We start from the raw sequence: 22,536 nt of genomic DNA, 5'->3' as shown, positions 1-22,536 counted from the left end.
GGGAGGGTGGTCATAATCACAAGTGTAGCCTGCAGTAGGTTAATGTCAAGAGCTAAACAGTCCAGGACAGCTGTGAGGGCTTTTTTTTTACTACACTGAGTTACTGTTCAATTTGGGTTTTTTCTCCATATAGCAGTGATTTGGAAGAAGTTCTTTCCCACCCTCCCAAAAACAATGAGGGGGATTAGGATGATGAATACAATAACGCATGACAGAAGAGACGGTCACATTCTTTATTTTCATTTTAAGTCTTTAGCCATCAGTAAAGTGAATGGGCAGAAAACAACCAACTGAGCAGACAAACCCACCTTTGCTGGTTATTTCCAAATATAAATAACTGTGTGAGAACTGAAATTGAGCCAAAATAGAAAAAGGAAGCCGGGGAATTTAAAAGACAAAAGTAAGCCTAGCTGCACTCCCTTTTCATAGTGTCAGTGAAGAGGAAGTACCATAACAAAAAGGAAGCTATGGTTACATTTGATCAGACATTTATTCCAACAGTAGGCATGGAATTGCACTTTCATGAAAATGCCAAAGCTGAATCGAGTCCAGTGCACTGGGGCATTGTGCGCACTTAGCTTGATTTCTGCTGCAGCTCCTTCATTCTGTTCAGGGCACTGCCAGCCTGAAACCACTCGATCTGCGACTCATTGAAGGTGTGGTTCAGCATGATTGTTTCTTGGCTCCCATTGGGATGCTTGATGATGCATTTCAGAGGCTAAAGGAAGAAGACAGTTTTATTTTCCCTTCTCTTTCAAGGGGCAAGGTTATCTGAAGCTTCTTGCAGGAAAATTTCTACATGGTTTTAAAGGGCTGAAAAGGGAAAATTCCAGCTCAGGGTGGATCTTAAAATAAAAGGTTGCAGTTCCTTCTAGGGAACACCCGTGGCTTAAGTCAACATGTCCAGGAATTCAGAGTACTGTACAAAGGTTTCTCTTAACTGTTCAGAACACCACTGATTGTGACCTGCCCTGTGTGTCCCAGCCCACTGTGTCTGACCAGGCTGGCAGGCTGCACTGCTCATCAGTGCCAGTGCTGCCTCACAAGCACACAACTCACCAATGATCCCCATCAGTGGCGTGTCCCTGCCCCCAAGTGCATGACAAGTCACCCAGACAGTTACCTTTCCAGGTGCAAAGTCTTTCAACCCCACAATGCTCAGCTTATCCACAGGATGAATCTTGTTATAGTCTGCTGGATCAGCAAAAGTGAGAGGCAGTAGACCTTGCTTCTTCAGATTGGTTTCTGTAGAGAACAAACCACCAATCATACTTGTAACATCCCATCCCAGGGAAGCATGATTACCTTCTGCCTGCTCACACTACTATTCCAACAACGATTAGATTACTATCTTTGTAGCAAAATCAGCATATCCGTTGTTTGTGGCATATGCAACCAGGTATGTAACAGGAGTCCTGACAGGAGGGACCTTGCCATCTGTCAGCAGGGAGGGTTCATGCCTGGAGGTGTTGAGCCTTGGGCAAGGTATAAACACCACTTCCACTCAAACTGAACACATCCTGTTTACAAACACCATAGGGGAAGCCTGACTCACCGTGGATCCTGGCAAAGCTCTTGGTGATGATGACCCTTCCTCCCAAGTGACGTGGCTCCAATGCTGCATGCTCCCGGCTTGATCCCTCACCATAGTTTTCATCCCCAACAACTGCCCATTTGATACCCATTTTCTGTGACAAAAGACAGATTTACATTTGTGCAGCCACTCAAAGTGAGGAATTGGCAATAAATACCCACCCACACATCTAATTTCAGCATTTTACTGACATTGCTATGCTATGACACCTCCCAGAAGACTCCCTTGGGTTCTGAGAAAGGAGAGAAATAAAGTTTAGTGCTTCACAGTAGTTATGCACTGCCATCCTTGCTGACAAGGGCTGAGGAGGATTGCTCTTGGGATCCAGAGCAAATATTTTCCTTCCTTTTCCTGCCACCTCTCCTTCCATCATGCTATGCCAGACCAGTGTTGGCACAAGCCATGACCTCTGCTCTACTTCTGGAAGGGACATGGAAATTTTTAACTTCTCTCTACTGAAAGAGCCAATCGGAAACAAATGCCAAGTTGTCCAGAGGGTAAAAGGATATTTCTTGAGATTTGAAGCCTAGTGTTAAAGAATAAATAGGATAAGACTATAATTTATTTAAACATTAGACTGGTCAGAGGTGAAGCATTCCAGGAGGCAAGATTTAGTTCGTCTGATGACACCCATGCCTTGTAAGGTGTGCAAAGCCTAAAGGTGTTCTTCCTCTTTCATATATGATCTCTGGTCCCCTCTGAGTCACGAGATCTTCCTCCCTCTTTCCCCATAGCAGGTAGGGACAGAATCTCCTACAGGAACTGCAATCATTAGAGAAAGTACCAAGAAAATGCCTCAGTGCTGAATGAATTCACAGCTGCTGTTACTTGAGAGCAGGACGGTGAGATCCTTCTATTTGGCACAGACTGCCCAAAGTGTAAACATCCTCTTAAAATAGACGTGTCAGGGGAAGGTCTCACCTTGTAGTACCGGGCTGTGTCTGGGACTGGGCCAAACTCCTGGGTTAATGCGTTGCGCACAGAGTTGGCTTTGCCGTTTTCGATGTTGATGGCGCCAATGAGCAGGTTGTTGGAGATGTTGTCCAGATGGCCACGGAACTTGAGCCACGGTCCAGCTGCAGAAATGTGATCAGTGGTGCATTTCCCTTTTACCTAAAGCGTAGCAGAAGAGAAGAATGTCTCAGGATGGACTAATGTACTTGACTCTTCCTCAACTCTTGTAACTGTGAAGCATTAACTGGGATGAGTGGTCAATACTCCAGAGGGCTCTGCAGCCCTTCAGAAAGACCTCAACAGGTTAGAGAGGTGGGCAGAGAACTGTCTGAAGTTCAGCAAGGGCCGGTTCAGGGTCCTGCACCTCAGAGAGAGTAATTCCATGCACAAGCTGCTGGAAAGCAGCTCTGCAGAGAAAGACCTGGGGGTCCTGGTGGACAACAAGCAGTCCATGAGCCAGCAGTGTGCCCATGTGGCCAAGAAAGCCAATGGTATTCTGGGGTGAATTAGGAAGAGCATTGCCAGCAGGTCAAGACAAGTGATCCTGTCCCTCTAGTTAGCCCTCTGGAGTGCTGTGTTCAGTTCTGGGCTCCCCAGTACAAGAGAGACATGGAGCCCCTAGAGCAGGTACAGGGGAGGGCGACAAAGGTGATTAAGGGACTGAACCATCTCCTGTTCAGCCTCCAGAAGAGACAAATGAGAGGGGACCTTTCATTTACAATATCTGTAAGTATCTGAAGGGAGGGTGTCAAGAGTGTGGAGCCTCTGCTCAGTGGTGCCAAACAATAGGACAAGAGGCAATGGAGCAGAAACTGAGGCACAGGAAGTTCCACCTGAACATGAGGAAGAACTTCATTACTGTGCAGTGACCACATTGGAACAGATTGCTCAGAAAGGCTGTGGAGTCCCCCTTACTGGAGATATTCAAGAACCATCTGGACACAATCCTATGCCATATGCTCTGGGATGACCCTGCTTGAGCAGGGAGGTTGGACCAGATGACCCACTGTGGTCCCTTTCAAAAGAGATATGATGTGATCATCATATCTCTTTTTAAAGGCATAAACCCCAGAAAAGCACATCAGTTACAGAAACAAGGCACTCTAAAGCAGAACACAGTGGTCATTCTGCATGCATTGGGTAAGAAGAACATCCCTTTTCCAAAGGGTAAATTACAAAAATTAGCTTAGCCATAACATCTCCTGCTGTGTTCTCACTCCCCTCAGCAGTAGGTTGTTCAGGTACAAAAAGCAATTAAGCCCTTCCTGCTACAGCCCAGCCTCCCTGCTGGGGAACTTCAACAAGATGCCAAGTGTTACCCTCTCAGTTTCCAAACTGCACATAAGCCTTCTCAGCTTGTAAGAACAGAATTCCCAACCAGAGATAATGGCCTTCCAACTGGTAAGTTCTAAAGTGCTTATAAAGGAATTGCCTGTGTCAAAAACTTTTGCACAGCAGTGTGGCCCTTGGGAGTACATCCAACTCTGTCACTGAGAATCAGGAATGTTCCCAAAGGTCACTTCATAAGGGATTGCATTTCAGAACCTCTCACCATATCAACTGAAGTTTCCATCTGTTAACTCACCTCAGGCAGTGAGGAGAAACCCATGTCTCCATTGAAACAGCAAATTGCAATGTTTAACAAGTGTGAAGTAATTTCTCTTTCTATAAAGTGGGAACAGAACATGCATACTGATGTATGAGAAGTTCCCAATGACCTCATTTCAGACAAAATACATCTTAGAACAGTCAGTATTAGAGATGCTAATTAAAGAACCCATCCACCTTTTCATTGTAGGTTGTAACTGGGACAAATTCTGCAGACTGCATGGTTTGGACAGGATCATATTACATGCTATAACAAGCCTGCTTTTGCATGGTATTAGCAAACCACTAGCCCAAAGGAGAAGAGTCACTTAGTTATAACAGAAAGAAGTATCAGAAAGAAACACCTGGAAGAAAGGAAGACCCCTTGCTTCCCTTTCTGTAACAACATGGTTGTAGGGGAGGGAATCAGGTATCCCAAAGGCACATCCAAAGCCTCTAGCAGTTGCTGTGCAAACCCCTGTTCAAGCAGACTTGTCATAGCTGATGCTCCCCCACTTTGTTCCTGACCTTGATGAGGATCAGCATGTCTTCTAGATCCTTGCCATCCCACTTATCAAAGGGCTCAAGGAGCTGGAGCCGCTGGCTGGTGGGGCTCACATCCACGCGCTGCCCACTGCCATCCTTGGGAGGGTACTGGTAGGTGTCCTGGCCTGGGTCAAACTCCTTCCAAAGAAGAAAGGAAAATCATCAGCCTCAGCCATCCCCAACAGCATGTGAAGAGCAAGCCAATACAGCCAACTGCACCCATTCTGGCTCTACCATCATGTGTCAAGAAAGAGGTCACTGCCTCTAAGTTCCCTCAGTATAAAGAAAACACTGCTAGTGTCAGGTCTTCCCTCCCTCTGCCCCCAGACAGAGCAGTTACCAGTTTGGGCAGCTCATCTGCATCAGGTGCCTCTAGTTTAAACTTCTTCCCATCTGCTCCTGTCAGGTAATCTGTCTCAGGGTTAAATTTTAGAGTGCCAGCGATAGACAGGGCTGTGACAATCTGAAAGAAAAAACAAAGACAAATTTAAAGGCATATTCTATGTCCCATCACTTCACCTGGAAGTCCTACATCTAAGTCTCAAAGCCACCAGCCAAAAGCTACTAAACAAGGCACACTGGGCCTCTTCTGCAGGTGCCCTGAACTATTCCACAGCCCCTCCTCTGGCTGTTTCTTACCTCTGGAGAAGTCACAAATGCGTGAGTCTCTGGATTGGCATCATTGCGACCCGTGAAATTCCGGTTGTAGGATGTAACTATTGTATTTTTCTCTCCTTTCTTGATGTCCTTCCTGTAAAAGAAGCAAACATTCTCATCAGAGCCAAATGGAATATTGCTTCTAGATGTCTTACTGCTAGAATCCCCCAGCTTGGTTTAGGCAGCAATCACTATCTTAGAAACAGGAGCTGTTGCCTGTACATGTTTTCCCCCCTTAAGCACAGACCCAAAATGAATGAATGCAAACCCAAGTCAAACACTGATTCTTGCAGTAGTTTTCACAGCTCATGTTGTTCACTGTTGAACAATAATCAACTAAGCACATTGTCTTTGGATATCCCATGGTCAGCCGTGATGAAGCAACATAAAAATGTGCCTCCCATCCCTTCTATTGGGAATTATTCTCCCTGCCACTCCAATGACTGAAGCTGGACCAATTCAATTTTTCTATTTTAAAAGGCCCATACAAACTTCAGTCCACCCTCTCATAGACAACAAATCTTTCTCCCCATTCTTTGCCTTCTACAAAAAGCCTCCAGAATGTGTGTCCATTCTGCAGCTTTATTCACCTAAAGGCTCAATATAAATCTGTAGTCCTTCTTTTTGCCTCCTCCCGTACATACCAGACAGCTATGGCTAGCTGGTTTTTAAACATTTAATTACCAGTGTGTTGTATTTACAATCAAATCAGGCTTCACAGAGCATTCTGGAAGCTAAAAGACACAGAGCTAGAGTGAGGTCCAACTGTCATTTTACCTGTCCCACTGGCCGATGCATGGCCCACAAGCATTAGCAAGAACCAGCCCTCCAACTTCTCGCAGGATTTTTGCCTGGGGGCAGAAAATAACTTTGTTACCATAGAATGCCTGGAATGAGTTTCTGGGGTTGCTCTTTCAGGGGAAGAAGACACTAACAGGAAGCACTGAGCCTGAGAAAATTCCCTTCCTTGTTTCAGTTTTGAGCCACTTTTATAAATACATGGGGTTTGACCCCAGTAAGACTGTAAGTTAAGACTGGGTCAGAGCACAGGATGACTTGCCATGATGTTCCCATTCTCCACCTGCTTCAACTTGAGCAATCCAGCTACTTACAGACATCTGACTGAAGTGCAGTGTCTGGTCTGATTAATATTCTATAGACTTCCTGTCCATGTAAGGAGAGAACTGGCAACAGTGCAGGCAAGTATGTGTGCCTGCTCAGTCTACTCAGCAAACAACTCAATGAAGGGGGCAGCTGGTAAGGAAAGGTATGACTTGAAAGGTAGGAGTTGGTTAGAAGAGCCATCAAACATTGGCTGGACATATCCATATGTAAAAACTTGGTCCTCACACTATGACAGCATCAAAAATTTACTAAATAGTAAACCTAATTAAAGCAACATTTTATGCACAGAAAGTAGGTAACAGTTCCTCAACAGACACATTCCTTTTAAAGCCAGTATGAGTTTTGCCATAAATTTGGTCGAAATTGGGAACCACCTTCCAACAAAAGAGCATGCTCTCTTTATATGTTGGGATAAAAGTAGATTGCAGCCTTTTGTCAGCCATGGCCATCTACAGAATCCCAGGAGCATGAGGTATCCCTTGCTATGCTTTTCTCTCCTCAGAGCCCCAGTTCCTGACAACTGCCTCAGCCTTGTTCAGTTCTAATCCTGTTTTTACATGCCCAGGTAGTAAAGATATCAGGTCAAAACACTGTCAAGATGATGGCAGGACCCAGAGGCACAGTAGCACAGGACCAGCTACTACATCAGTAATTGCACCTCCAGCAGTAAGTGAAGACAAAGTTCAGGAGGTTTCCATTAGTTAACTTGGCCCCCTGAGTACTGTCCTGAAGAATTTAACCCTTTCTGTTTGGAAGTGCAAAGAGCAGCCATACTCACATAACCGTCCCTTTCAATGGTGGCACGGATCTGCTCTGAGCCTGGTGTGATGGTGAACTTGGATTTGCACTTCAATCCATGTGCAAGTGCCTGTTTTGCCACCGCTGCAGAGCGTCCCATGTCCTCATAGCTGGAGTTGGTGCAGCTGCCAATCAAGCCTGTGGTGTTTGACAGAAACAGGGGGGTGGTTACTGCAGCCCTGGTACTTGGAAGATTCTCCCTGACCCATCTCCCAGAAGAACAAACAAGGGATAACCACCTTGTCCGTTGATAAGGAAACTGAGAGGGTTTCAGGTACCAACACTGCCAAGCCTCCCATTGATATAGTGTGGTCACAAGCAGTCCCTTGTCCAGCTCTGGAGGTTGCACAGTCAGAACACACTACTCAGTCACTAGTCTAATCTGACTAGGTTACTGTTTAACAAGACCTGAGTGTCACCTACTTGCACTTTGGTTAAGCAAATAACCAAAGAGAGGTATTGTTCCACAAAGACAAGAAAAAGCTTTAAATCAAGATGGCAAGAAATGGAGAAAAAGAAAACATCTTCAGTATAGTATGAAGACCACACAAGGACGACATGCTGTACCATCCTGACAGCATTCTGGTGCTAAGCAGCAAAATAAAAATTCTCTCTCAGTTACAGCTACTGTAACTGTATCCTATTTGTAACACTTCCCACCTGGGACATGGCTTTACAATGTATTTCCATTCTTTTCATTCCTTCCTCTACTCCATGAGCAACAGTTGAGAAGTCAGCCCACAAACTACCATCCCAAAAGCAAGTACATACATTTACAAGCCTGCTTTTTAGGACAGCAAGCACTAACTTTACTAGGTCCCAAGAGTTCAACAGCCAACTGCTGGGAGTGCTGACAATCATGCTCCAGACAACTCTCTGCAACAGGTAAATCCATACCACAGACTTTTAATAAAAATGATCTTCAATGGGTAACATTCCTGTCAATCCAAACATTCAAGCGTTTCAAAAATGGAAGAAACCTGGTGTACCTCTTGAGATTAAAATCCCTCCTACTATCCTGGATCTCATCCTACACACTTGTCCCATGTGGTCACTACTTTTCCCAGAAAATTTATATCGCCATGAACAGATGACACTGCACCAAAGTCAAAGGACATAGAGAAGCAGTGAAAAAACTGGATCCCAAGCTATATGACCAACAGCTTATCCCAAGACAACAATGTTTATGCCACAAGTACAAAGGCAGAGGAAAGAGCAAATGCTACCCACCAACTCTGATATCAACAGGCCAGCCCTCCTTTTCTGCCACAGCACCAATATCTGACACAGGGTGCGCCAGGTCTGGTGTGAAAGGTCCATTGATATGCGGTTTCAGCTTTAAGAAACAGTGACAAAGTCAGAAATCACAGCAGCAAAGAATAACCCCAAAACACAGCAGCAAATCAATTCCTTTCACAGCTCTATCTGGAAGTTGTTTAACTAAGATTCTCCTACATGAAAACTGGAGCACAAGCTGTAGGTGAAGCAGACCTGAATGTATTTTACACATTCTAGCACAGCATCAGGGGTGTTGTATCAAACTCCCAGTTTGGTCTTCAGTCACACAAAGCAGAGTCACATCACAGCATTCAAAATGGCAGAAGAAATGAAGCCTTACCTCACTGAGGTTGATTTCTATCACCTGGTCATAGTGACAACCAGAATCTGGTACCAAGTGTTGCTTGAATTCATCTGCTAGTGCAGCTATATCTGGAATAAGAAAGAAGGAAGATCTGAAAAGTGCAGCAAATATGAGGGAGAAAAAGAAGTCTAGAATAACTAAACACAGGGGGGTCAACTGTGTAATTCCCCAGCCACTTCATCTACAGACTCCTTGCTTGTAGCAGATGAACTACAGGACCACACAAGGTCAAAAATCTCATCAGACAACACCACAGGAGAATACTGCTCCCAGAATTCACCTTCACATGAAACCCATACTTCTACCCCCAAATCCTCTTACCAGCTCTCCCAGTCTTGCCCAAGTATTTCTTCATGCGTTCATTGTAAGGGAAGATCGACGTGGTAGCTCCAATTTCAGCCCCCATATTGCAGATTGTTGCCATTCCTAGAGAAGTGGGACAAGAGACCACGGGGTCAAATGAGAAAGTCCAAGGCCACTCAATTCTCCAAAAGTCAGTATATGCAAAAGACAGCAAATCTAGAAGAAATCAGCGCATCGGCCACAGAAACCTAAAGCCACAGCTGAGAGGACACTGACAATATAATGGCTGGGTCAGCCCCCTATGTTTCTGATCAATACAGTGCCTGTGACCAGACTCTTGTGGAAGGAATGAGCCAAAAGTTACACTGATACATGCAGATACTGATATAACAAGGAACTCCTGTTTGCACGGAGCATCAAATAATTTACAGCAGTGAGCAGTGTCTCTGCTACCTTCAATGAGTGTTCTGTCCCTCCCTACCATCTCATTTGTTTTAACTGGAGGAGCCAGATATTTGTGAGAAATTTAATGGGCTGAATAAAATGCTTCCAGTGACAGAACATAGCACATCTCTTTCAAGGACACAGCAATGAAGCTGTAGAAGCTCCTGTTTTATATTTAACAAGCTAGAAGCAGATATAAAATTCCTCTGATTTCATAGAAGAAAAATCCCAAATTGCTCTCAGTTTGTAAACCAAGTATTCTAAGTTGTAGCCAAGTCATGCAAATTGAGAGAAGTCCAGCTTGAAGGCTGCATATCAAGCTAAAGGAAGACATTTCTTGGAGTTTAGTCCTAACTAGCATATTACAGAGAACTACAATTTTTGCTAGTTCAAATTCAGCACCCAAAATCCACAATTAGCTAGTATAAACTGTGTGTTACAAACTGCCTTCTAGTCTCAGAACCTCTGCTCTTTGTTTAGCAGCTGTCACACATATATTCCCATTAACCTGTTTCTTTTTTCTATTCACAGCCTATTTTAGGCTGAAATGAATACATCATTCCTTTATTGCTGACATCTCCACCCTCTAAGTTTACACTGGAATACATCCACCCTTATTCTTATCCTGACACACCATCTTACAGGATTCTTCACAATTAACCATTCCATGTTCTCAAAATCACAAGAAGGTTTATTGGAGAGAGGTCACTGAGAGGGAGTGCTATCTTGTTACACCACTCTTCCAGTTTGCCATGTACAAACTGCTGGGCCAGGCTAAGGGAAAACATTTGGTACTTCTTGGTTGGTTCCCTTCCCAGCCTCCACAGATAGCTCAACACCCAGCTCCACCAACAATCCACTCAGCTAAGAGATCTGTGTTGACTTACCTGTGCAGGAGATTGAATCCACACCCGGTCCATGGTATTCAATGATGGCGCCTGTTCCACCCTTGACAGTTAGGATGCCAGCCACTTTCAGGATCACATCTTTAGGAGAAGTCCAGCCTGAGAGCTTGCCAGTCAGCTTTACACCAATAACCTGAGCAACAGCAATGAGGGAAAAAAAATACTGGCATCACTTCCTGTCAGAAAGGTAACAGTATATAGTTCTGCTGTGGGGTGTATTCCTGTCACACTTATATACACAGTGCTTGAAAATCAATGCTCCTTACACATCATGTATCTCACCCTTGGCATCAAAGCTTCATATTCCTTCTGCTCCTACCTTTGGGCATTTGAGCTCCCAAGGGATTCCTGCCATGACATCCACAGCATCAGCTCCACCCACACCAATGCAGATTCCACCCAGGCCACCTCCGTTGGGGGTGTGCGAGTCTGTGCCGATCAGCATAACCCCGGGGTAGGAGTAGTTCTCCAGAATGATCTGAAAATAAAAATGGATTGTTTGCTTGCTTGTTTTGTGGGAAAGAAGGGGGAAGACAGCAGAAAGAAAACAAAAACAAGAGTTTAGATCAGTTTGTATTTGCAGATTTCAATAGCAAGAAAATAACTGAATTTGGGCTGGATTGGAAATTTTGATCTCTTTTGTTTCAAACTCCTTGTGGAGGATGTAATGACAAAACAAGGTACCAAGTCTCAGCCCCAGGATCCTTGCTCATCTCAGAATAATAAAAAAATTAGAAAACAATCTCCTCTTTTTCCTTCCAGTTTAGGCTTTTGCTAAGGTGCTACCTTTGTTAGGCCTCAAGAGTCTGTTCCATAATCTCCACACCCTTAGTTAACAGCTGAGCAAGTCAGTTCACTTATCCAATGCACTTATCCTTCCACAGCCTTTGTGCTCCATAGCAGTAGAATACCAATAGGCTCCTCCAATCCATGCTGCCAGCCAAAACTCAATTACACAGAGGAACTTCTCACCAAGACACTGCCCTTCCCTTACTGATGCTACCAGTTCCACGAAAGACTTTTCAACTATTAACAAAACCACAAAACCATTCTCAAAGAAAAAATGAGATTTCTGTGGTAGCAACACTGTAGAGAACTCAAGCTAATGAACGTCCCACTGCATATGTGCCACACCAACACTAGGAACAGCCTTTCTGGGAAGCACAGAACTCACAGCACATGCATCACAGAACAGCTTGAACAGAACTAAGGCAGTCCTTTACCAAAAAGACAAAGGCTTTGCTTTCAGAACTTTCAGCTTTATATTCTTGTAGCCACATCAACATATTTGTGTGAGAAGAGTCACTCTCAAGGCCTCACTTTGGCACAGTTGTACCTGAAGCTATACAACAGGACCAGTTTCCTCCAGCCAGAGAAAGTCAGCCACAAGAAGACTAGTAACCTCAGCACAGAGCTATGTTGCCACATGACAGATGTTACGAGTGGCTTTGGAACACAAATGACCCGAGGTGTTCCCATAACCTTTTGAAGAGTTCATCCGTTGCGTCACATTAAGTTAAGGTAACCTTAGTAACTCATTTTGTAGCTAGGAAAATATAGCAGAGAGCTCTTGACTGCACCTGGTCACAAGTTCCCTGCTGACAGGAGGCTTACCAGTCATCCATTCTCCTCTACTCCTTTTGCTTCATGCTGCTCTTCAACTTTTGCTGCCTGAGACTCAGAGGAACAATGAAAAATGACTACTGGACCCTCAAAGCAAACCAACTGCAAGCAAGTTAGGGACATCCTGACAGAGGTGTTTGCTTTAAAAAAACAAAAAGCCTCATCAAGTGGTAAATTATTTTGGGACTGTCATATTCTTTTTTAGATCCAAGTGTAATAACAAGAGAATCTCAGACTTGGAAACTGTTTTGCATTTTATTCAAATTCACCTAGCAACTCCTTATGTGTTGCCACTCCTGAGTACTTGAAGTACGCTGCTCTGTTGTGTCCTCATATACTCTTCTGGGTTTTATAGAACTAAATGCATACATAATAATCCTAAAAAAAGTATGTTCCCAAGGCTGCTTTCCTTACCACCAAAAGCAATTCACATTAACCCTATGTAGCCAGCTTCATGGCCTCACCTTACAGTCTTAATTGTACTAGGAGGAGCCAGCCCACAAGCAGTTAAGGTATTTCAAGCTTCTGTAATTCATATGGCATGCTGTTGGCACTACCTAATGATACATCAGGTTACAGTTTGACCAAAATAACCTTTAAAAAAAACTGCACTGTGGTCAAGATAACTGAGAGAGCAAGTAAGAAACCTCGCCTGCCTCGAGCAAAGCAAGTTGTTTCCCTAAACCAGTGAAATTCTCTAAAGATTTGCACTTGAGCTCTCTCTCCACCCTAAGGTGAAAGACCCACTCATGTTCAAAGACTGCAAAGACACACACACTTTACCTGGTGAATGATTCCTGACCCAGGTTTCCAGAATCCCACTCCATACTTGGCACCAGCCGTTGACAGAAAGTTGTACACCTCCTGGTTTATGTCCTATTCACACAGGGAAGCACAGAGCATTAGTACCACATTTTGTTCTTCCATACAGCAAAAGCTTGTTCAAACACATTCCTTTCTTTCACATGCCTGCCTGTAGTTTGCTTCCCAGTTTTGCAGCAGCTGGAAGGAGTTGCACATAATTTTTAAAACCAAAAGGTTAAGATTAAGACTGTTTGACAGACAGCTGTAACAGACCATTTAATTGCATCCCACTTGTAGCTCTACTAAAAGTTTTTTAGTTTCTAATTCCAAACAGCACAATTTAAGGAAAACCCTGCCAGTAAGACATTTAAAAATGCTGTGCTCACTTTCCCTATTCTCAGGGGGGTTTTTTTAACCTGTTTCCCTCACTCATTCTAGCCCCTCCTTCCTTCTCTACCGGGTGTTCTTTTTCCTATGCAGATGCTTTGGAGACATTTCAAATCCCTTAGATAAATATTCTGGCTTTATTTTTACAGATTAAGAAATGGAACTCGAAGTGATCACTGCCAGGGGAGTTGGTGAGTGTCATTTGTCATTCTAGCAAGTCCCCTCTTTAAGGCTCACACAATGCTGTCTTTCTTGCTGCACTGTCACCATTGTTGGTGGAGGTCACACCGTGAAAATTGCTTGTGAGAAAAACCATGGTTGCCAAGGAAGTATGACACTATTATATCCTAACAGTTCTTGGCAGAAGAGTGCTGGAGTAGATAAGATAAGCACTAGAAGGAGAGAATTTCTTAAAGACTGTTCTCATGCAGCTAAGCTTCAGAATAAAGGGAAAGGGGAAATGAGATAATTGAAGAATTGTCTCAGCACACATTTGCTGAAGTTTCCCAAGAGGCTGCAGCAGCTCTTTAAGCCTTGTTTTCCACTGGGAGTTGGGTCACTCCACTCTGTTTGTGCATCCCTCCCCCAGTAAACCCAAACCACCCTCTGGCCTGCCAGCATTCATTGTGTGCCAGCTGGCAGCAGCAGAAGCCAGTCAGAAGAAGGCAGGACCTTTACTTGCTTTGCTCAGAGTGGATGGCAAAGAAGGGACTCAGCTCAATTCAGGGCTGCAGCAAATATAATTGCACTATGGAGAATGCAGGAATAGGGGAAAAGGGAAAACAGGAGGTGAACAGGAGAAAAGAAATTGTCTGATTTAGTTAAGTCTCAAACTGTTAATTGTACAACTTAGGACTGAGACAAACAGAGCAAGAACTCGCCAAATCACTCCTGAGTGGTGCAAGTTGCTTTATTGTGGCCCACTGAAGAAAGCCAAAAGCAGATACTTCAACACCACAAGTGCTGTGTGAGAGTAGATATGGACTAAAATCTTAAAATGCAGCTGACTCCTGTTTACTGTTGGTAAATTCTGGTATCAACATTCCAGGTGCAATTCCTCCTGGCTCTGACAGTGGACTTTGGCTAAGCCCACTCAGAGTCACAAGATTTCCTTGGCATTGTGGTATGTTGGTCAGAGATAAATGTGTCTATAGATTACAGAAGATTATTCCTCCTCATTTGGGGAGGAATAAGCAGTAAAACAGTTGAGTAGAAAATTTTAAAATGGCACTGTATCAGCAGTCGGACAAACAACACTTTGAAATTACCACATAAAACCCAACATCCTCCATACTTTTACACACTTTTATACTATACCCATAAGCCATGAAAGCTGCACATGATTCAGTTATTGCTCTTCAGATAATCAGTAGCAAATGGTTTGGGAAAGTAACTACTTGCCTCCCCCTCACAGTGGGGGACCAGTGCAATGCAGGCATATGTTCATTAGGTTTTTCCCACTGCCATACTGCAACATAGAGTAATCTGACTTCCTTTTTTTTCTCTTGGAAATTATTTTTTCTCTTCTTTAGCTGAAATATCTTCTCTAGAACACAAATGATCTGGGCTTCCATCACTAACAACTTAAGACTAGCTCTTCCCACATTCATGGTCCTTTAAACCATGTAATGGGTGAATCTGAGGTGAAAAACTCCCAAAAATCCATTTAGTCTGTTTCTTCATTGCATCTGACCTACAGAGCTGACCACCACAGGCAATCTGTTATCATATCTGATTCCTGGCTGTCCTTATGGGGAAAAATTTTAAAATGAGCTCATCCTTCAACTGGAAGGACATTTTCAAACAGACAGAAGTTACGCCTCTGCAATAGTGACCTTGGCTCTCTGAAGATCCTTTTCACCGCCTGCCTGGGCCTCGATGAGGTGATCACAGTGGATGGTGGAAGGCACAGCCACTTTTGGCAGCCCACTGCTGATGAACTGAAGCATTGCCATCTGAGCTGTGGCATCCTGCATGGCCACGCGGTCGGGCCGTAAGCGCAGATAGGTCTTGCCGCGCTCGATCTCCTGCTTTGCTGGGTCATCCAGGTGTCCATATACAATCTTCTCAGACAAGGTCAGGGGGCGGTCAAGCCTGGGGAGAATAATTTTAGTATCTGCATCTTGTGTACTTCAACATTTGCCATTTTAAGCATGTAATAGAATGCTTCCCTCTATTGCTCAGACTGTTAAGACCTATTAGGACAGAGAAACCTCCATGCTCTTCTTACAGCACTAAAATATCAACTGGCACATGGTTAAACAAGGGTTCAGTTCATAAAGTTCAAAAACATAGAAATTGATGTAATTTTATGCTTTCTTTTCTAATCTTCCTATACTGTAAAAGAAACATTGACTGTTCACTCCTTGAGTCATACTTCAAGACAGCAAATGTAGAGGTGAGACAGAGGTCAGATTCAATTCACAAATACCAGATCCCACAGCAAATACAACTAAGTGGAGCTTCATGACCTCAGACCTTTCATTCTGCAGCTGTATCAGCTGAGGAATCTATTTATGTATGTAGCAAGATCTTCTGAGAAGTAACTAAATCAACACAACATCTTGAAATGAGAACTACCACATTTAACAAGGGACACAAAGACTGAAGGACAAGTCATACAAACCATTGCCACAGTAAGTGGAGCAGGAATGACAAATTAGCAGGCACACAAGCCTCTATCAGCAGATTAAGGTCACTATGTTTACATATGCTATGAATTCCTAGCCCTTTGTTCCATGCCTAACACCTAGAGCAGAACACAGCATAAAGAAGCATTAGCCTCTAACAACCCTGACCCACACGCTGCTGCCCCAGAAAGAAGCAAGGGCCAATGTGAAGACTCCTCAATAAGGGTATTAAACAAAGAGGATGGAGCCCTTTCTAGCACCTCCTCTGCACTGGCCTTGTTCTCTGCACGTTGCACTGCTTCATCATATCCTTCAACCCTTCCCACAGTGGCCCACCACTATAAGGAGACACTACAACTCATGCTTCACTGTATTTACAACTGCCACTGTTCAGTGCTGCTTTCCCTGGTAAACATTCCTTGTGCCAGGGCCCCGCAATAATTTTTTCTTCCTCTCCTGTCACTGCAGAGCTCAATTCAATATCCTGACCCATCCTTTCTTCCCTTCTCCACTCTTACCTCTTACGGACAATGTTGATGTTCTTCTCCAATTTTTCATAATTGATGTATTCATTAGGTTCAAAGTGGCTCATGGCCACCTTGGCCCGCTGGCACAGGACAGGAGCAACATGGTAGCGTCGTACCCCACTGTTCAAGGCATGCTGAAAAAAAGGAGAGTATTAAAACTGGAGCCCTGCAGAGTGAATTTCTGTAACATATCAATTGAAAATGTTTTTCAGTTTTTATTACTGGAATTTTACAGACTGAGGAATGCAAAGGCACTCAAATATATTTCATCATACAATACTCCATATTATCTTAAACAGTCAAAGTACCCAGAAACACCAAAGTACCCAGGACAGGTAACATTTAATAAATTATTCCACATTTTTCTTTGTTGCACCAGGAGCCTTACACTTTCAAATGAGAAATCTGCTTTCAGGCAATGATGAGCCAATTCTCAAGAAAGCACCAGTCTGCTATGCTCCTGACACATCAGGGTCATGGTGAAGAACCAATGCTGTTCCTAAAGCAAACTATCCCTAGTATTTGCTTGCTGGCATTGAGTTGACATTGAAATTGACATTGGCAGGTGATACAGCACCACTCTGACTGGACACACCTCTGTTCCACCATCACATACTAAGTTTCCTAGGCAGGATCCCTCCATACTGCTACAAAACATATTAAATTCCACAAGGAGACTTTGGTGTACAGACCTGGTCTACAATGTAACACAGAGCAGGAGAAGCAAGATGTGGAAAACAACTCACCAGCTCCACCAGCCTGGCTGGTGCTCTTTTCCACACTCTCACAAAGGCACCCTCACCTTTTGCCTCTGAAAAACCTTGCACTTATCCTACAGGTGAGTTAGCTGCACGACAGGTGGACTATACTGTGAGCTGAATGCATCAGCAGAAAGTGCCAGGTGAAAAAAAAAGCCCAAATTTACTTGGCAGCCTCCACAGTGAGACAGTTTCCTGGAACACAGGAGAAGGGCAGGCTATGGCGAGGCACCTTTACAGCATCTGACCTGAAAGAGACGGGTCAGTGCCCAGGGCTAAAAGCTCTCACGCAGCTTTGAAAACTGAGTCAGAGAGCAACCTCCAGGAAAACTTCCAAGGATTTGGCACACACATTTCTTACATGCTTTCAAAGTCTCACTCATCAGCATCAGAAGTCTGGAAACAGACTGAAGAAAAGAGTTCAGAACTCTTCCTTCTCCAGTACTATACCTTAATCTCAATCCCGCTTTTTCTATTCATCTGCTTTTTCAGAGTTACAAAGTTTTGATAAATACAGGTTAATAAATGTAGCAGTGTTACACTAAACACCCCTTTTGCATGTGTGATTGTAAATATTCCTTGTTCAGAACACAATTATTGTACCTACCACTGGTTTTTTTTTTTACCACTGCCATAAAAAGCCTAGTTAATTCTTTAAACCTGTTCAAGCATTTTAATGTTTCTGTGTGAATATTTTTTCCAACTTTCTTGTTACCAGCATTGAAAAGACTGCTTGAAATAATCACAATCAAAGAGACATCACCAATTTTTATCAAAATCTCTTGTTTTATTGTCCTTTTGATAACACTTTTTAGTATCTTTTGCAACAAAAATTTGGGGAAAGCTAGGCAAGATCACACTACTCAGCACACTAGCAAGAAGGGTGCAGTTTGCATTTTTACCAAGCTATCCTCAGCCATTATAGAAAGAGCTTTTGGTAGAAGCAGGAAAGATTTATAGCAGTTGTACACCACCATTATGGAAAGAGTATCTGAGGGAAGTGAACCTGGTGGTACAAAGAGGGCACTGCTCCTCCATGAGTGCATGGGAAGCCCAGTCATCAAATTTCACTGTGCTGCACTTTAATCCTAGAACTTCCAGAACTTATCACAGGTGTCAGACTTAGACCTTTCCTTCTTCCACCAGCAAAAAAAAACCAAAAACAAACCCCCCCCGCCTAGAACAACCACCCACACCAATACAAACACTACCCAGCTTCTCATTGTTTAACATACAAACTAGGCAAAGCTGCTCTTTACCTAGTAGCCACATAACTTTTATGTTTGCTTTGTTCTAGCCTTTTATTTTTTTTAACATCACAAGATATTCAGTCTTGTGAAAGTCTCCAACTGCTGGAGTGGCTGGAAAAAAACCACTGAGCTATTTAATCACTGTTCATGGAAAAACAATCTCTTTCCCAGGCCAGGAAATGTATTGTGGTTTAATGCAATAATTTCTTCTTAATTCATCATAGAGAAGAACAGATATGCAAATAAAAGTAATAGCACAGGCTTCATAGCATCTTAGTCTTGCCTGGGACCAAAGCTGATTAAAATAGAAATCTGAAGCAGGGCACTCCAAAAAGAGGTACAACAAAACTTTTCAAACAAAATTCAGGTAAAATCTTTTCTGTTTGAACATACATGTCTATGGGTCTTTTCACTTCATGAAATGGCACAAGGAAATGTAACATTTTTTCTAATACTATGTCAGTGTTCAGCTGGTAATCAAGATCAGCAATACAAAGTAGTTGAATCCTGCTGACCACAGCTTCAGACCATCAAAAGCAGGAAGAGAGCGTGTTTAAGGTGAAGGATTCTGTGTGGACCTGGAGAAGTCTGGAAAAGTGAAGGTCAGTTTCTGTAATGGTCAATATGACCCAAGGAAAATAACTGCCTAAACCAATCAGCTTCAGCAGACTAGACAAGCATTTTTCTCTACATAAGAATTTTAAAAGGCACCTATTTAAAAAGTGCCATCTGCGTTTTACCAGGATATAAACCTAATCCTGTATTTCTGCTGGGAATTAATTTGATTCAATATGGTTCTGCTCATGCTGGCACCCAGCAAGTCTAAGGATCTACCACTTGTTGCACCAAGCAACAAGTATAAACTGCCAGGTTTAAAAGTCTGATCTCTCCTCACAAAGAATTTACACTTTATCACTCATCACATCTGTCTCTTCTCCCTCCTTGTTCTTCTCCTACTGCATCCTCAGAAACAGGGTGGGAGAACTGCAAGATTAAGGAAAAGTCACAAGCCTGACAGTTCCCAGTTCTTCTCCTTCTCTGAGAGGGAGCGTACTAGCGCTTTGTGGGGGCTTCCATGGTGTTTTTTTAGTCAGCAGTGAGAAGTGCATCGAGCCCAAGAGCCAAGAGAAGCAGGCAATCTATAAATCTATAAATTTTCCCTTTTATCCAGGAACTGTTTATTTCCAGGCTGACCAAACAGCTGCCCAGTGACCTCCTCTCACCTGGCAATGAATCCCTTATTCCAGTTTGCAGTGTCCTTGTTCAAATTTCAGTAAAAGGAATGGCAGTAATCATTACATGGCTCCTAAGCCTACTAGTGTTTCACAAGGTGAAAAGCTTCCTTTAAAGACAGAAGAAAGCCAGTCTAATAAATGGGTCATTATTTCTGAAATCTCTGTAAGGAAGCCAACACTGATCTTTACAAATTTTAAGGTAGCTATCAGGCATTTAGCTCTCACTATAGTGAATGTTCCAGGTGCAAGGGGAGTCTGAATTCAGAAAACAACTTGCATTTTGGCAGCCGGTAAGGCAGAACGAGCCCAGTGAGCAAAAGCTCATGTTCAAAAGAGTAGCAACTGTTACGTGCACTTCTGTCTGGGAAATCTGTCCTAGAAATCCCAGCTGAAACCCAAAATACCATCTTTCCTCATCTTCCCTGAGCTAAGAACACTGGCCAAGTTTCCAACATTCACCGTGATTCAGCCTTAAAAAAAAAAAAAAAAAAAAAAAAAAAAAAAAAAAAAAAAAAAAAAAAAAAAGAAAAAAAAAAGCAAAAAAGCAAAAAAGCAGCATGGTATAATCAAATTGTAAATGCAGGCTCATTTTCTAGACCCACCTCAAAACAGCAACCAAAATTATGGTTCTGAAGATCAGTTTAGCCCTGCCCAACATTTCTGCCAGACAGACAAAGCTGCCCACGCATAATTTCAGTACTTACCCACAATGCCTTCAATAAACCTGATATTTCAGGCAGTTTAGAGCTTTACCGTCCTCCCTCTCAGTCAATCTTCAGGCAATGTAGCTTGAAAAATGGAATGCTACTAAAGGCATTATTTTAGGTAGGCAGAAAAGAGATCTTGACCCTTTGAGACTATTAGAACTTTAAATAGGACAGTCAGTTCAAATCAGGTTAATTCCAATTTATTTCCCTCAGAGGCAAGCTTTCTCTGCAGTTCCAGCTCCAAAACAGTTCCAGGATGGGAGGCAAACAGAACCAATAGTAGCAATGTGTGCCATGGTCAATGCTGGCACTATCACAGTGATTGACAAGATGATGCTCATATTCATTAATCTCTAGGCTGCTACACAGGGGCAAAAATCCCCTGGCTCCTAAAGACATCACCTAGAGGCATGTGTGATTAGAATCACAGATTTAGTACTTCACAGGGGAGAAAGAAATATGCACCCCTTGCCTGATAATAGACAACAACCTTCTGGAATGCTGAATTCCCCATATCGACTGTGCCAGCACAGCCTTTGTTTTGCATCATACAATATTCATTATAGCCAATGATTGCTTGTTCTCATGCAATGTCACAGCATAAAACAAGAACCAATTCATTACCCTAATAAAAGATTTACCATCATTTTATGAGTAGTCATTTCTGTTCAAAGTACTAACTAAAAACTATTTAACAAGTAAGAACAAGTATGCCAACCTAACCAAAATGGTGCTATTCTGTAACTTTCATCTAAATTTAAAAAACTACTACACTTTTCTAAAGCATCTACCTCTGAAGTAGGATAGTAATTACCAAACTGGAATTAAGATTCACAAAAGACTTTTAGACTACTAAAAGCCAACCAAATTTTTACTTCAGTTCCCTAAGCAAGGGGAACACATTGGCCAAGGTCACAGTGGGAAACTGAGAAGTTACACTGCCTGCCTTTATCACAAGAGAGCAAAGGCTTCCTTATCCCTTAGAAGCCCTAAACAGAAAATTGCACCTGATATTTGCCTTATAGGCCTTAAAAGATATGCAAACTTTATTACTGAGTAGACACTAAACACAACCAGGTCTTAAGGAAGGCAATCTCTTTGACAAGATCATATTACTGGCGAAGGTGAGTTTTAGAGGTCATGACAAACAAGACTACGAGAGCCTCTATCACAGCCCCAGGAAAAAAGGTAATTTATGTGTCTGACCCGCCTGCTTCTTCAGCCGTCCTAGTTCCCCACACAGAGAGGCTGGCATCTTTGTCACCCAGGGGCCTCTGTTTGTACTAAAAGGAGGATTTTGGAAGCAAAGTAGCCAAAGACACAACAAGGAGTCACCTTGTGCTGCCGCACGCCCATGAAGGGAAGCAATAAAAGATGAAGGAAAGAAAAATGCCTGCCCCGGGGAAAGACCTTTTATTTCAGCGCTCGGGCCCGCGCCCTCGGGCTCTCTGCCCTGTTAGGCCCGGGGCTCTGACAGCGACTCCAGCCCACCGCAGCGGGGTCCGGGCAGACGGGCGAGGCGGCGGCGCCAGGCCGCGTCCCCGCCGCCCCGTTCACCTTGCACTCACCTTGACGGCCGGCCGGGCCCGGTGGCGGGAGACGTCCTGCCCTAGGGACCGAGCAGCGGCCACGCCGCCGCCACCAAAGCCGCGGCCGCCCCACCATCGCCATGGAAACAGGGCGTGGGGCCGCAGCGGGGACACGCTGACCTACACGCGGAGGCGGGGACGGCCCGACCCCGAGGCTGCGGGGGAGCGGCCGCCCTCGTGGCTGCCCAGCGGGCAGTGGTCTTGTCCCTGCCGCAATCCCCGCCGCCCGTCCCGCCCGCTGCCTGCCCCGCCCGCCGCCGCCGCTCACCCTCAGCCGAGCCGCCAGCACGCAGTACGGCGCCATTTTGTTCACTGACAAAGATGGAGTCGCGCGGCGATGGCGTCACGCGGCCCCCTTTGACATCTCCGGCGCGCGCGCAGGGGCGTGGCCGCGCGGGTCCTGGCAGGGAGACACCCGCGACAGGAGAGGGTCGTGGGCTGCCACTAGGGGCTCCTCTGGGCGGGGGAAGG

At 44.0% G+C, this 22,536-nt stretch overlaps 1 protein-coding gene across 1 annotated transcript; it reads right to left on the bottom strand.

Moving 5' to 3' along the window:
• Window positions 1-219: 219 nt before the first annotated feature.
• Window positions 220-22,428, bottom strand: ACO2 (aconitase 2). Its single transcript, XM_066549992.1, has 18 exons — window positions 22,334-22,428; window positions 16,518-16,660; window positions 15,205-15,463; window positions 12,962-13,054; window positions 10,875-11,033; window positions 10,538-10,688; window positions 9,225-9,329; window positions 8,880-8,971; window positions 8,492-8,597; window positions 7,242-7,399; window positions 6,116-6,189; window positions 5,321-5,432; window positions 5,022-5,144; window positions 4,664-4,819; window positions 2,516-2,707; window positions 1,556-1,688; window positions 1,124-1,245; window positions 220-718 (listed from the first exon to the last, which is right to left on the bottom strand). Exons 1-18 carry the CDS (start codon window positions 22,367-22,369, stop codon window positions 575-577), a joined length of 2,358 nt encoding a protein of 785 aa, XP_066406089.1. The 5' UTR covers window positions 22,370-22,428; the 3' UTR covers window positions 220-574.
• Window positions 22,429-22,536: the final 108 nt, after the last annotated feature.

This window comes from Molothrus aeneus, chromosome 5, assembly GCF_037042795.1.
Source record: "Molothrus aeneus isolate 106 chromosome 5, BPBGC_Maene_1.0, whole genome shotgun sequence".
Taxonomy (NCBI): Eukaryota; Metazoa; Chordata; class Aves; order Passeriformes; family Icteridae; genus Molothrus; species Molothrus aeneus.
The sequence above is the reverse complement of the archived record's forward strand: the minus strand, read 5'-3'. Positions and strand labels throughout refer to the sequence as shown.

Bases quoted from the DNA above. Each gene is read 5' to 3' on its own strand.
- ACO2 (XM_066549992.1), bottom strand. From the start codon at position 22,369: ATGGCGCCGTACTGCGTGCTGGCGGCTCGGCTGAGG. The intron at 11,034-12,961 runs GTAAAGTGTGTG...TTTTATTTTCAG, and splicing joins GGTCAGGAATCATTCACCAG to ATCATTCTGGAGAACTACTC. The intron at 1,689-2,515 runs GTGAGACCTTCC...CTTTTGTCACAG, and splicing joins ACACAGCCCGGTACTACAAG to AAAATGGGTATCAAATGGGC.